The sequence below is a fragment of the Tamandua tetradactyla genome, chromosome 5, assembly GCF_023851605.1.
Source record: "Tamandua tetradactyla isolate mTamTet1 chromosome 5, mTamTet1.pri, whole genome shotgun sequence".
In the NCBI taxonomy this organism is placed as follows: Eukaryota; Metazoa; Chordata; class Mammalia; order Pilosa; family Myrmecophagidae; genus Tamandua; species Tamandua tetradactyla.
This window is the reverse complement of record NC_135331.1, coordinates 111,646,910-111,660,074: the sequence shown is the minus strand read 5'-3', so window position 1 is coordinate 111,660,074 and position 13,165 is coordinate 111,646,910. Positions and strand designations below refer to the sequence as shown.

The 13,165-nt window shown below is 35.1% G+C and overlaps 1 protein-coding gene and 2 pseudogenes across 1 annotated transcript in view; 2 read left to right on the top strand and 1 right to left on the bottom strand.

The window, feature by feature from the left end:
* The window catches only part of FBXO9 (F-box protein 9), a 46,855-nt gene that overhangs the window by 25,165 nt on the left and 8,525 nt on the right, over positions 1 to 13,165 (bottom strand). Inside the window, exons 4-7 of the mRNA XM_077162074.1 lie at positions 11,864 to 11,923; positions 10,397 to 10,496; positions 8,255 to 8,385; positions 7,431 to 7,545 (exon numbers count right to left, since the gene is read on the bottom strand). Of these exons, the coding sequence (XP_077018189.1) occupies positions 7,431 to 7,545; positions 8,255 to 8,385; positions 10,397 to 10,496; positions 11,864 to 11,923 (406 nt within the window). The remainder of the gene's footprint in view (positions 1 to 7,430; positions 7,546 to 8,254; positions 8,386 to 10,396; positions 10,497 to 11,863; positions 11,924 to 13,165) is intronic.
* LOC143682289 (structural maintenance of chromosomes protein 3 pseudogene) lies at positions 693 to 2,114 on the top strand (annotated as a pseudogene).
* On the top strand, positions 2,119 to 3,159 carry LOC143682286 (structural maintenance of chromosomes protein 3 pseudogene; annotated as a pseudogene).

Below are 13,165 nucleotides of genomic sequence, written 5' to 3'. Positions count from 1 at the left end.
ATATGGATACGAAATAAATAATGGGGGAATAAAGGTTAAAATAAATTGGGTAGATGGAAATACTAATGGTCAATGATGGGGGCAGCAAGGGTTATGGTATGTATGAGTTTTTCTTTTTTCTTTCTCATTTTGGAATGATGCAAATGTTCAAAAAAATGATCATGGTGATGAATACACAACTATGTGATGAGATTGTGAGCCATTGATTGTACACCATGTATGGAATATTTGTTTTTTAAGAATTTTTGTATTTTTTTTTCATTTTAACATTTGTTGCTCCTATTATTTATTTTTATTCCATATGTTCTACCCAGAATATTTGTATGTTTGTATGTTGTTTTATCAATAAAAATATTTTTAAAAAAGATGTGGAGGACACTGAGGCAAGTAAAGAGAAAAATCTGGAGCAGTATAATAAACTGGGTTAGGATCTTAATAAACTCAAAGCTCAAGCAGAAGAGCTGGATAGAAAATATTATGAAAAAAATAAGAAAGATGAATTACAAAATTAAAGAAAGAAATTACAAAGTGAAAGAAAGGGAGGAAAATGCAGAACAGCAAGCACTTGCTGCTAAGAGATCTTGAAAAGAAGATTAGCAGTCAGAAAGGCCATTTTAAATGGTATAGATAGCATAAACAAAGTACTAGAACACTTTCGTCAAAAAGGAATAAACCAACATATTCAAAATGGCTATCAAGGAACTGTGATGAATAACTATGAATGTGAGCTAGCTTTTTAAACATGCTTGGAAGGCACTGCTGGAAACAGGTTATCACATTGTTGATTTAGATGAAGTCAGCACAAAAATTTTAATGGAGTTTAATAAAATGTATCTTTCTGGAGAAATAACTTTTTTGTCTCTTTAAGTTGGATGTCAGGGATACCATCTATTCTAAAACCAATGATGCTATTCCTATGATCAGTAAACTGAGGCACAATCCCAAATTTCATAAAGCTTTCAAGCATGTGTTTGAAAAAACACTTATTTGTCATAGCATGAAAGTTTCAACCCAGCTGACTCATGCTTTCACTATGGACTGCATTACTTTGGAAGGTGACCAAGTTAGTCAGTAGGGTGGTTATTATGACAGGGAATCTAGACTCAAATTACAAAAAGATGCTAGAAAAGCAGAAGAATTAGCTGAGCTTGAAGCAAAGCTCAATGAAAACCTGTGCAGAAATATTGAAAGGATTAATAATGAAATTGACCAGTTGATGAACCAAATGCAACAGACAGAGACCCAGTAAAGGAAATTTAAAGCATCCCAAGACAGCATATTATCAGAAATGAAAATGCTAAAAGAGAAGAGGCAGCACTCAGAGAAAACCTTTATGCCTAAGCAATGTAGCTTACAAAGTTTGGAGGCAAGTTTGCATGCCATGGAATCCACCAGAGAATCACTGAAGCAGAACTGGAAACTGACTTGCTTTCTCAACTTAGTCTGGAAGACCAGAAGAAGAGCAGATGCACTAAATGATGAAATTCATCAACTTCAGCAAGAAAACAGTTACTGAACGAAAGAATTAAATTAGAAAGTATTATTACTCAAGTAGAGACTTGAGAAAACATTTGGACCACATAGAACAGAACTTAAATGAGCTGAGAGAAATGGAAGAGGATACTGCTCTCACTGCCACATCAGAACTTGAAGTCATCAATCAAAGAGTAAAAGATATTATAGCACAATCAGAAGATCTGAGCAATTCCGTTGATAAAACAGAAGCTGGAATTAAGGAGCTTCAGAAGAATATGGAATGCTGAAAAAATATGGAAAAAGAGCACATGAATGTTATAAATCATGATACTAAAGAACTGGAAAAGATGACAAATCGACAAACCATGCTACTGAAGAAAAACTGAAGAAAATTCGAGAACTTGGATCAATTCCTCAGGAACAATTAAAAAATACTGGACACTGAACCTCAAACAGTCATTTTGAAAACTTAAACAATGCAACAAATAATTGAAGAAATACAGCTGTGTTAACAAAAAAAAGCTTTAGATCAGTTTGTAAATTTTTCTGAGCAGAAAGAAAAGGTAATAAAGCAACAAGAAGAATTGGGCAGGGGGTACAAATCAATCATGGCATGGATGAATGTACTTGAACTCTGAAAATATGAGGCTTGTGTTAGATTCAGTTGTCAACTTGGCCAGGTGAGCATACCTAGTCTTGTTGCTGAGGACATAAGCCAATGGTGTGTGAACCTCATCTGTTGCCAATTACATCTGCAGTCAGCTAGGAGGCGTGTCTGCTGCAATGAGTGATGTTTGACTTAATTGGCTGGTGCTTAAATGAGAGATTGCAATGTAGCACTGCTAAGCAGCTTGGCATTCCTCATCTCGGCACTTGCAGCTCAGCCCAGGCCCTTGGAGATGCAGAAAGTAGTCACCCCGGGGAAAGTTGTTGGAACCCAGGGGCCTGGAGAGAAGACCAGCAGAGACCATCCTGTGCCTTCCACGTAAGAAAGAACCTCAGTGGAAAGTTAGCTGCCTTTCCTCTGAAGAACCAACAAAATAAATCCCCATTTATTAAAAGCCAATCCGTCTCTGGTGTGTTGCATTCTGGCAGCTAGCAAACCAGAACAAGGCTATTCAGTTCATTTTCAAACAGGCACCCAAGAACTTCAGTGAAGTACTCCAGAAGTTGGTACCTGGTGGCAAAGCTACTTTGGTAATGAAGAAAGGAAATGTGGAGCACAGTAAATGTTAGGGTGAAGGAGAAGGGAGTGGTGAAAGTGAAGGGGTTCTGGGTCACAAAGCAGTGTCCCATCAGTTGACCAGCTCACTGGAGTTGGAATTAGGGTGTCATTTATAGGAAAACAAGGTGAAATGACAAATTCAACAGCTCTCAGGTTGACAGAAATCCTTGGTAGGTCTTGCTTTGATTTTTACAATTCAGAAATGTGACCCAGCTCTTTCTCACTTGTTTGATGAAACGAACCAGGTTCTGGATGCTCAGCATAGAAAGACTGTGTCAGATATGATTACGGAACTTGCTGGACATGCTCAATTTACTACAACTACTTGTAGGCCTGAATTGCTTGAGTCAGCTGACAAATTCTATGGTGTACAGTTCAGAAATAAGGTGAGTCATATTAATGCGATCACAGCAGAGATGGCCAAAGACCTCGTAAAAGACGATACCACTCATGGTTAACTGCAAAATATTGCCCACTGGCTTGGAAGATGTGTTTAGTAATAGGAGTCTCATACCCAGGAACTGTAAATTTAAACCTTAAATATTTTGTCATTATTAATAGTTTTCAGACAGAGTGAAAATATTTCTTTTATATTTCCATCTCAGTATTTTATAAGAAACTCTGTAATGTTACATTTCTACTTACGGTTTCAGAATTTTATTTCCCACACAACCTTTTTTAAAGTGTCATCCTCCTATTTTAAATCTTTTGAACCATGCTAAATATTCTTTCCTAATTATTTTATCAGTTATATTGCCTTTCTTATAGCTTTAATTAAATAATTGGTTCTATGACAGAAAAAAAATGAACTGAGAGACACAAGTGCTGGAGAAAATGTGGAGAAAGAGATGTACCTAGGCACTGTTGGCAGGGAAGTCAAGTGGCCCTCTGGAGGGCAGTGTGGAGGAATGGACATTTGCACACTGGTGCTGATGGCGGCAGTCACAATGGATAGAGGTGGCCTAAGGGTACATCAGCTGAGGAATGGAAGGGAGAACTGTAGTGTATACATACAGTGGACTACTGAGTGGGTGCAAAAAAGAATGAAGCTGTGAGGCCTGCAACTAGGTAAATGAACCTCTTCCTCCTCCTCCCCCTCTTCTTCTTTTTTTTTTTTGGTTGGCTTCCCGCATTTAAGGAAAAGCTCTGTCATAATACCAGCTGGATATAAAGTTTAAGGAACAGATGCCCCAGAGACTAAATTCTAGGGATAACACATTAAAATATCAAAATGACTGGGTCTCAACAAAGGGTTACAAAACATATAAAAGAAACAGGAAGCGATGATGATTAAAGCCTTACAAACCATCAGGGTGGAGGATCAGACCTGGGACCTTACAGACAAAAACATTTATAAATGGTCCTAAATCTGGGGTGCAAGGGTAGCTCAGTGGTAGAATTCTCACCTGCTACATGGGGGACCTTGGTTCAATTCCCAGTGGATACACTTTCCAAACAAACAAGCAACAAACAAATAAATAAACAAAAAAACAGCCAAACAAAATCCCAACAAAATGGTACTAGAATAAGGGGATACTCATGTAGAAAAATTGTAATGTGACCCCTGTCATATAGCATACAAAAAAAAGGTCCTAAATCTGCTCAAAGAACTGAAGGAAATCAGGAAAATGACAGATGACCATCGAGAGAATACCAATAGAGATGGAATTTATAAAAAAATAAAACAGAGCTGAAGACAACAGCAACAAATTAAAAATTCCTTAGAGGGGTTCAATAGCAGATGGGAGCTGGTGGAAGAAAGAATAAGCGAATGTGAAAATAAGAAATGTGAAATCATACAGTCTGCGGAGGAGAAAGATGAAGAAAGTGAGCAGAGTCTAAGGAACATGTAGGACACGACCAAGTTCCAAATACACACATTCTGTATATTTGGAGAAATACAAAGAGAGAGTGACAGAGAGAATATCCAAAGAAATAAAGGTTGAAGACTTCCAAAATTTAATGACAGACACAAACATACACGTCCAAGGCAGTCAAAGAACTGTAAACAGAATAAACCCAAATAGATTCATACCATAGCACCGTTGAATGTAAAAGATAAAGAGAAACAACACGTCACAATCAAGGGAGTCTGAAGAAGATTAAGTGCCAATTTCTCATCAGAAACCATGGAGGCAAGGTGGTTGGATACCATATTTAAAGTGCTGACGGCAAAAAACCCTGCCAATCAAGAATCTTATATTCAGCTGAAGTGTCTTTTAAAAATGAGGGGCTATTAAGAGATTCCAAGATAAACAAAAGCCAAAAGAGTTAGTCAGCACTAGACCAATCCTACAAGAGATGCTAAAAAGGGCTCTGCAGGTTGAAAGGAAAGAACAGACAACAGATCAAAGCCACGTGAACCAATAAAGATTTCCAGTGAAGGTCAACGACATGGGTAATGCCAGTACTATTGAATTTTAGTTTCTAATTCCACTTCCTTATTTCCTACAATATTCTACAAGGCAAAAGTATGAAATTCAATAAGTCACTGGTTTTGGACTCATAATCTATAAACATGTAGTCTGTGACAAAAACCTATATAAGGTGGGGTGTGCCCCAAACTGGTATACAGGGTGTGCCAGTTTGAAAGGATTATGTACCCTAGAAAAACCATGTTTTAATCCTGATCCATCTTGTGGACACAGAGTTTCTGTTAATCCTATTCAATACTGTAGGTTGGAAACCTGATTATCTCCACAGACATGTGGCATGCCCATTGTGGGTATTAACTTTTGATTAGAAGGAAATGTGACTCCATCCATTCCAGGTAGGTCACCCCCTGGAGAGCGTCATTAAACAAGAAGGCTGAAGAGAAAGCTAGCAGGCGTCACCATGTTTGTCATGTACCTTTTCAGTTGACAGAGAAACCCTGAACATCACTGGCCTTCTTGAACAAAGGTATCTTTCTCTGGATGCCTTAGATTGGACATTTCTATAAAGCAAGAGCTTTAATACTGGACATTTTCATGGCCTTAGAACTGTAAACTTGCAATGTAATAAATTTCCCTTTTTAAAAGCCATTCTGTTTCTGGTATATCGCATTATGGCAGCTAGCAAACTAGAATAGAGGGATATAGAATACAGTTTGTGTCTACCATTGAAATTAAGTTGGTACCAAAGCAGTTGAGAGCAGTGTAGATTTAGGTTGTTAATATTAAGACTCATGGTAACTACAAAGAAAAGATCAGAGAATATGCAAGCTCACAGAGATAAATTAGAACAGAGGTTGTCAGGGAGGGGCACCGTTACTGCATTATGGGTAAGGGTTTCTGTTTGGGGAGATGGGAAAGTTTTCATAATGGAAGTGGTGAGAGTACCACAATATTGCAAATGTGATTAATCCCACTGAATGGTATGCTTAGGAGTTGGTGAAATGGGAAAGTTTATGTTACATAAATCTTCCCACAATCAGAAAAAAGAAAAAGAAAAAGCAACTAAAGAGAATGATAATTAAATGCAATACACGACCCTGGCTCAGCTCTTATAATGGAGGAGAAAAGGCTCAGAAGGACATTCTTGGGACAGGTGAAAAAACTGGAATACAGAGTATAAGGCCCAGAGGGATATTACTGGGTAATATGAAAAAAATTGAAACAGACTGTAAGCTTTATATCAATGTTTTATTTCTTGAACTTGATAACTGCACTTACAAGGATTAAACTAAATGAATATTCTTGTTCTTAGGAAATGTACATGGCAGTAATAAGTGTTCAAGGAGCATGATGTACACAACCTACACTCAAGTGCTGAGAAAGCAGATTGATAAATAGGCAGACAGATAGCTAAACAGAATGATACAGCAAATGTGGCAAAAATATACTGAGTGCCAGGCTGCAAAAAAAATAATAATAATCCTACCCCTTTGCCAAATTTATACTGGAATGTATATTCAAGGCTTATTCCTCCAAATTTGCTTTCTTAATCAATTGCTTCCTTATCATACTTTTTCATACATAATAAAAAGAACAGTTAAAAGAATAACAGTGCAAGTGTACTCTATTTCAAAAGGTTGGTGGCAATCCCCTAGGTGCTTAGCAAGTATTTGTTAAACAGAACAGCACATAAAATCACTAAAGCTTCAGCCTATAGCAATTCAAATATTTTACACAAAATACAAGACTCCAAATGAGACTAGATTATCTAAAAATAATGTAGTTTATTCTTAAGAAGTAAAGGTATACAAAAATTCTAGCTGCTAAGGGCTAAGTACATATTTGCTGATAAGATACTTATGAAGCACTGCCAGTTTCGATTAACTGTATTCTATACTATGATTATCTCAAAAGCAGGATTTTAAAAGTATAAGGTCCATTAAAAGTTAATGGACCAAAAGAAAATTCTAGTACAACCTAACTGTAAATCATTACCACTTGATGGGTTTAGTTATTGTAGAAATTGCCGACCTGAGTATATTTTTCTAATATAATTCTTTTTCCAACTGACCAAATTTATTATGCAAACTACCCTACTAAATAGGATGCCCTACTAAATATGACTACATCTGTTCTAGATAAAAATCATTTAAGTTCCTTTTATTCTATAACCTGGGAACCTTGTGCATTCTATTCTATTAATGCGAAAACATTTGAGAAAAATCACTTAAGTTCGGCCTAGCAAAAGCTTTTACCAAGAATATCAATCAAGTTCTTTTATGAAAATGAACTGATGGCAAAAGACCACAATCCTTCTCTTTGCCAATGCCTGAGTTGTTTTTTAAAAAAAGTACCTGGCACAGATATAGAATCCTCTGCACACCAGTGACAACTGCTCCAATGATCTGAGGTCCAGTTCACTAGACACCACCCACCGGAAGATGTACATCAGGACCTCCATTGGCAGCACTGCAGAAGAAAATTATCCTTTCAACAACTCTCCCACATAGCAATATCTGTCACAGCCACGCTCTCAGTATAGATATCTCTATGCAAACCTAGAAATGCATAAATCATAACCCTCAAAATATTGCTCAGTGCTACAGCATGAGTGCATTTAACTACTCAGTAGCAAAGATGGTTCTAAATGAAGATCATTTTACCATTGAGAATATATTAAAATAAGTTAGTTAGAAAATACTCTATTTTATATGTGTGTATGTAATCCATACAACATTTGTCAACAACAGAAATTTAGTTTCATCTCCTCAAATATTTTTAATTTCCTTCCAGTTCTGAAAAATTAAAGAATATTTAACATATGAGAAGAAAATGTATCCATCTTTAAATATTCAGTCTATCTCAGGTCTATTGTCCAACTTGGGTGAAATGCCAACTGCTCTCAGTATTTCTCCCATTTTCTCAGGTCTACTTCAACAACTCAGACTCACCCTTTTAAATCCTCACTGAAAAAATATGACATCCTTGAACAACTGCACTAAAAACTGCTCTATTTCAGATCTTAAAAAGCTTATTAGTATATAAAAACAGTAATTATAATTAGATCTCTCACTATATTTTGAACTAGAGCAACAATTTCCTTGCTTGATAAATCTGTAAAATTCAAATCTAAAGTTAAAGTATTTCTCACTGAGTTATAACAACCAAGAACTCAAACCTGAGATGTGAGTCTGACTGCTCTCAAGTTCAGGCTGACACAGTTTGAGCACAGACTCCTGAAATGTGAGTTGCTGCTGGAAGTAAGACAAGAGATCTGCCATCTTGCTATCATCATCATTATCTTCAATACTGAAAAAAGAAGAGACGTAAATAAATTAAGTGCCTAAGCTACAAACATACAGCTTAGAAACTGATTTTTCATTAGCACTTTCAAATCTGCTTAAAGAGTCATCTAAAAACAAACGCACTACTTTACAAATATATTGTTGATGTGCTAACAACTTATTCTGTCTTGTAAAGGAGACCAAAATTTTTGAAGAAAAAACTTCAGCAATTTTAATTAGTACCCAGGGAGAATGAGACTTTTGGGACATATGTTGTGATTTAATTAATAATTTTTATAAAGAAGAGATTTCACAAGTTAGTGAAAAGGGCAGTTTTAAAAGATTTTAAAAATCTTATGTGAATAAAATTTTTAAGTGAACCTAATCCATTTTAATTGGACACATATCAAATATATATGTGTCATTTGAGAAATAAGGGTTTCTAACAGATGTGCCTTAATTTACACACCTACGTTAAAAAGGAAAATATATAATTTGAAAAATTTTAGCAAGGTCCATAAGTCATCCACCAATATAAACAAATGTGTAGTTAAGAGTTCTAGAAAAAAATTTAGGTTTCTAATTTTGCTGGAGTTAATCTTAAAGATGATCACACTTACAAAAGACTTGGATGAAGGTAACAGAACCAGGAAGGACTGTTCATAATACAACAAAGGACAAGTTGCACTGAGCACTAGATGAGTTCAATGGTTATTCTAAAAACATTTTACAGAAGCCTGAAAACAGCAAAGAAACTTTCAGGGTTTACCAGATCTGATAAAAAAATTATTGTACCCTTAAAGAAGATTCAGAACATTTCGGTTTGCATATCAGAGATGGTAGAAAAAAGATGTTAATGTTTTAGTACAGCTTTCCTTAACAGCACCTGGCATCTATTTATAAAATTGGAGAAGAGCAGGCTCTAAATGACCCTACCCAAAGTTTAAAACATTTAGAGAAAACTCAAATGATTTATTTTCAGTATGAAATCGCTCATTGTGTTAAATCTAATTGAGTGAACAATATCGTTAGTTGAAAAGTTAAAACAGGCAATAAATGGTGACTTAAAATATGGCTTATTTAAAACTTAAGTGTTAATACCATAAGCAGTGAAAAAATATTGACAATAAGTATAGGTTATCAAAAAAGATAACTTTTAAATTAATTATTTTATGACTAAGGTAACATAATAATTCAATAGGCTAATATACTATCTCATTACCCAAACTCTTTTTTCTATGTATTGCTCATTTAAAACCTGTCATTTCCCCATGGGTACAGACTCCCTTCCCTTCTAACACTCCAGCGTTAAAAATTGGGTTTTTAGGGATACAGGAATTACACCAAAACAATTTAACATATCTTGCAAATAGCTTCAAAAGTCTTGGCTTAAAAATATGTTCTCCTGACCTCTGTAAATATAAAATCATCACTATTACTTGATGGGTTTGATGCAAGTGGCACTAGACAATGAAAGTGATCTCTTTTAGGAATGTTTATATCTTGTACCTGTGCTTTCAAAGAATGTTATTGTTTTAATAATGTTCTACTACTTTAAGAGAAAAATAGTCTTGACATAATCAAGCATTTCCTAACGAAATTAAAAGTCTGCTTTTTAATGTAAAGTTTCAAACATATAAAAAAGGAGAGAGACTCTAATGAAACCTCATGTACCCATCACTCAATTTCAACCATCATTAAATTTTGTTAACTTCGACCTAAATCCATTTCAATACTTTTATTTCAAATAGGCCTCAGAAAGTTGGTAAGTGTCCTTTAATCTACTCCTAATAATCACTGTTTAAAAAAAAACTCCTTCATCACCTTATTTTTCACTATATCTGCTTAAAATGTATATTCCCATATTTTAATCTTAAAATTTCCCTGATTAAAATTTTTCTACTACTTTAGGTATAATGATATACTAAAGTTAAAATCAGCACCATCTTATTACTATGTTAGGAGTCAACAGGGCAAATATGCTTAACTTTTAAAAAAAGTCTATGCATTTTCTGTCTATCAGATTATATACGCACTAGCTGTTTCCAACGCCATCACCATCTGGAGACCTGGTATACGTAATCTTGAATTCTATATCAGGTACAAGCTGCATAGCCCTACGATAAAACTTGATGGCTAAAAGAAGAAATAAAGCTGAATTAGCTATGACCACACATTTTGACATTTCCTTTGTTTACCTTCAACTGTGGTTTAAATTGGTAACTTTCTTTACAAACAGCCAAATTTCCCTTTTTCTATATGCAACAGTAGGTTAGCGAACAAACTTATTTCCAAACTTCACTGCTCAAAAATAAACTTTTTTCCAAAGCTAACATGTTATAGAAACTTAAGATTTTGTCTTTTACTCTTATCTTTTAGCCCTCCCCATCTTTTTCCTCATTCTTTTATATATTTCAGAAGCGATCTTACGTGGATGTCTTTCTTCAGGCTCTGAAAATATAAATGCTACAGCTCCAACAAAAACAATCCTAAGCACGCTTTTCTCTCTAGGATGGAGACTTTAGGAAAATCAAATGCTTCCTACTGGGTAGGATAAGAAAATAATTTTGGGGAGTTTATCCTTCAAATTCAACTCCCTTTAGCCCAGCTACCTCTTATTTACCTCCCTTTTAGAACCTGTTTTTTAAAAAATTTTCTGGCCAGATTTTATTTAATATTTAATCATTCCTGCAGAGATATACCAATAGAATTTGGGACTATTGAAGCCGACCAATTCTTTTTCACTTGGAAGAAGTCTAATTAATTCAATAAAATGTTCTATTACTCTAGGTGAATTATGGTACATTAAGTGGAAATGTGAATCTCACAAGTTAACGGAGACTGCAGAAGGACTTCATCAATTGGGACCTTTTAAAAGCTGAGTAAAAAATATCACTAAATGAAAGTTGCATGTTAATGGAGTAATTCTAAATAACACTAGTCTCAGGGCATTTTCAAATGATTTCATAAGCATTCTTAACTTTATCACAAATGAAAATGTAATTACAAACCTAAAACAGTAAATGGCCCCAAAACTGTTAACTAACTCATTTCTGCTTGGCTAATAAAAGAAACAATTAAAGATGAAAGGTATTCCTTCTGGGAAAAAGTAAATCAGAACTTTAAAAAAACATCCATTTACATGTTTCTCAACCTATTTTTTTATACTCCCCTCTTCTGAAGTAATTTTCACCTATAAAAGGGGCATATCCTATTTAAAAATGAGTACCGATGTTTTAAAGGCTTTATTAATGAACATTTACTAAAAAGTAAAACCTAGAAAAAAAGTTCTTTCACTCGCCCTACCAATGTGATGATGTTTCCCAGCATTATGTTTTGGAAAGAAACAGATTATACAGAAATACTATTTCAATGAGCAATTTCAAATATAGGTAAACTGACACCATATACCAAATGCATTCTAGTTAGAAAAAATGTTCAGTAATAAAGAGTTGTTATTAAGAAACATCATAACAATACGACCCTGGGCGCTGAGTTTTTACCTTCATAGAGAGCTCCATTTTGTTCTTCTTCTACTGCTTTTAGGAAGAGTTCTCGAGCCTATAAAGATGAACAGGGAAGGGCAATTTTTGAAAATCTGTATTAAAAACAAGCAAAGATAGCAGAGCATAGTCTTTTCAACAAATTGTGCTGGAACAACTAGATAACCAGAGGCAAAAATAATAAATCTCTGCTCTTAGAAAGGTAAAAAAAAAAAACCCATCACACTTGTTTTCTCTAAAAACCAAGCATGCACTTACCATACAACTCAGCAATTGTACACTTGGTCATTTATCACAAAAGACCTGTATACAAATGTTCTTGGAAGCCCTATTGGTAACAGCCAAAAACTGGATATAATCAATGGGTGAGTGGTTAAATAAATGGGTACAACCATGCTATGGAATACTACCCAGCAATCAGAAAGGATTGCACACTACTGACACATGCAAAAAGTTGGATAGATCTCAAGGAATTATGCTGTGTGAAAATAGCGAATCTCAAAAGATTACATACTACATTCTTACAGTATCAAAAATATAGAGATAGAGAACAGATTAGAGGCTGCCAGGGGTTAGGAACTGGCAGGTAAGGCGAAGGATGTGAGTAAAACTATAAAGAGGCAGCACAAGGGAGCCTTATGGTGACAGAACAGTTTCATATTTTTTTTTCGTTCTTTTTTTTAATTAAAGGATTTTTAATCTTTTTTTTTATTTGGGTGCAAGGGCTAGGAATCGAACCCGAGTCTCCCACATGGCAGGTGAGTATCCCATCACTGAATCACCCATACACCCCAGTTTTGTATTTTGATTGTGGCAGTGTTTACATGAGGCTACACAAATGATTAATTGCATGAAACAGTCAGACACACACACACACGTCACTGTGAAACTGGGGAAATTGGAATAAACTCTGGATTAAATTAATGTCTACTTCCTGATTTTGATACTGTACTACAATAAAGCAAGATGTGACTATTGGGGGAGATGGCGTGAAGGTGTCCGTGACCAATCTGTACCTGCAATCACTGCAAAATAGAAAGTATGAACTTTTTTGGTCATTTTCTTTTTAAAAAAGAGAGTATGGAAGTTTTGAATCATCATAGTAATGCTAATTAATTAACGGCAAATTGTAAACAAAAATTTGGATTGGATGATGTGAAGATGACAGCTTCTACGGAACAGAATAACGAGAAGTGAAATGGTGTGCTGTGAACAATGGGAAAGAGATGACAAGATGACAGCATTCAAAATATTTTCAGTATGTGTATTTTCAAAATTCTCCAAAATAAAGAAATGGAACAG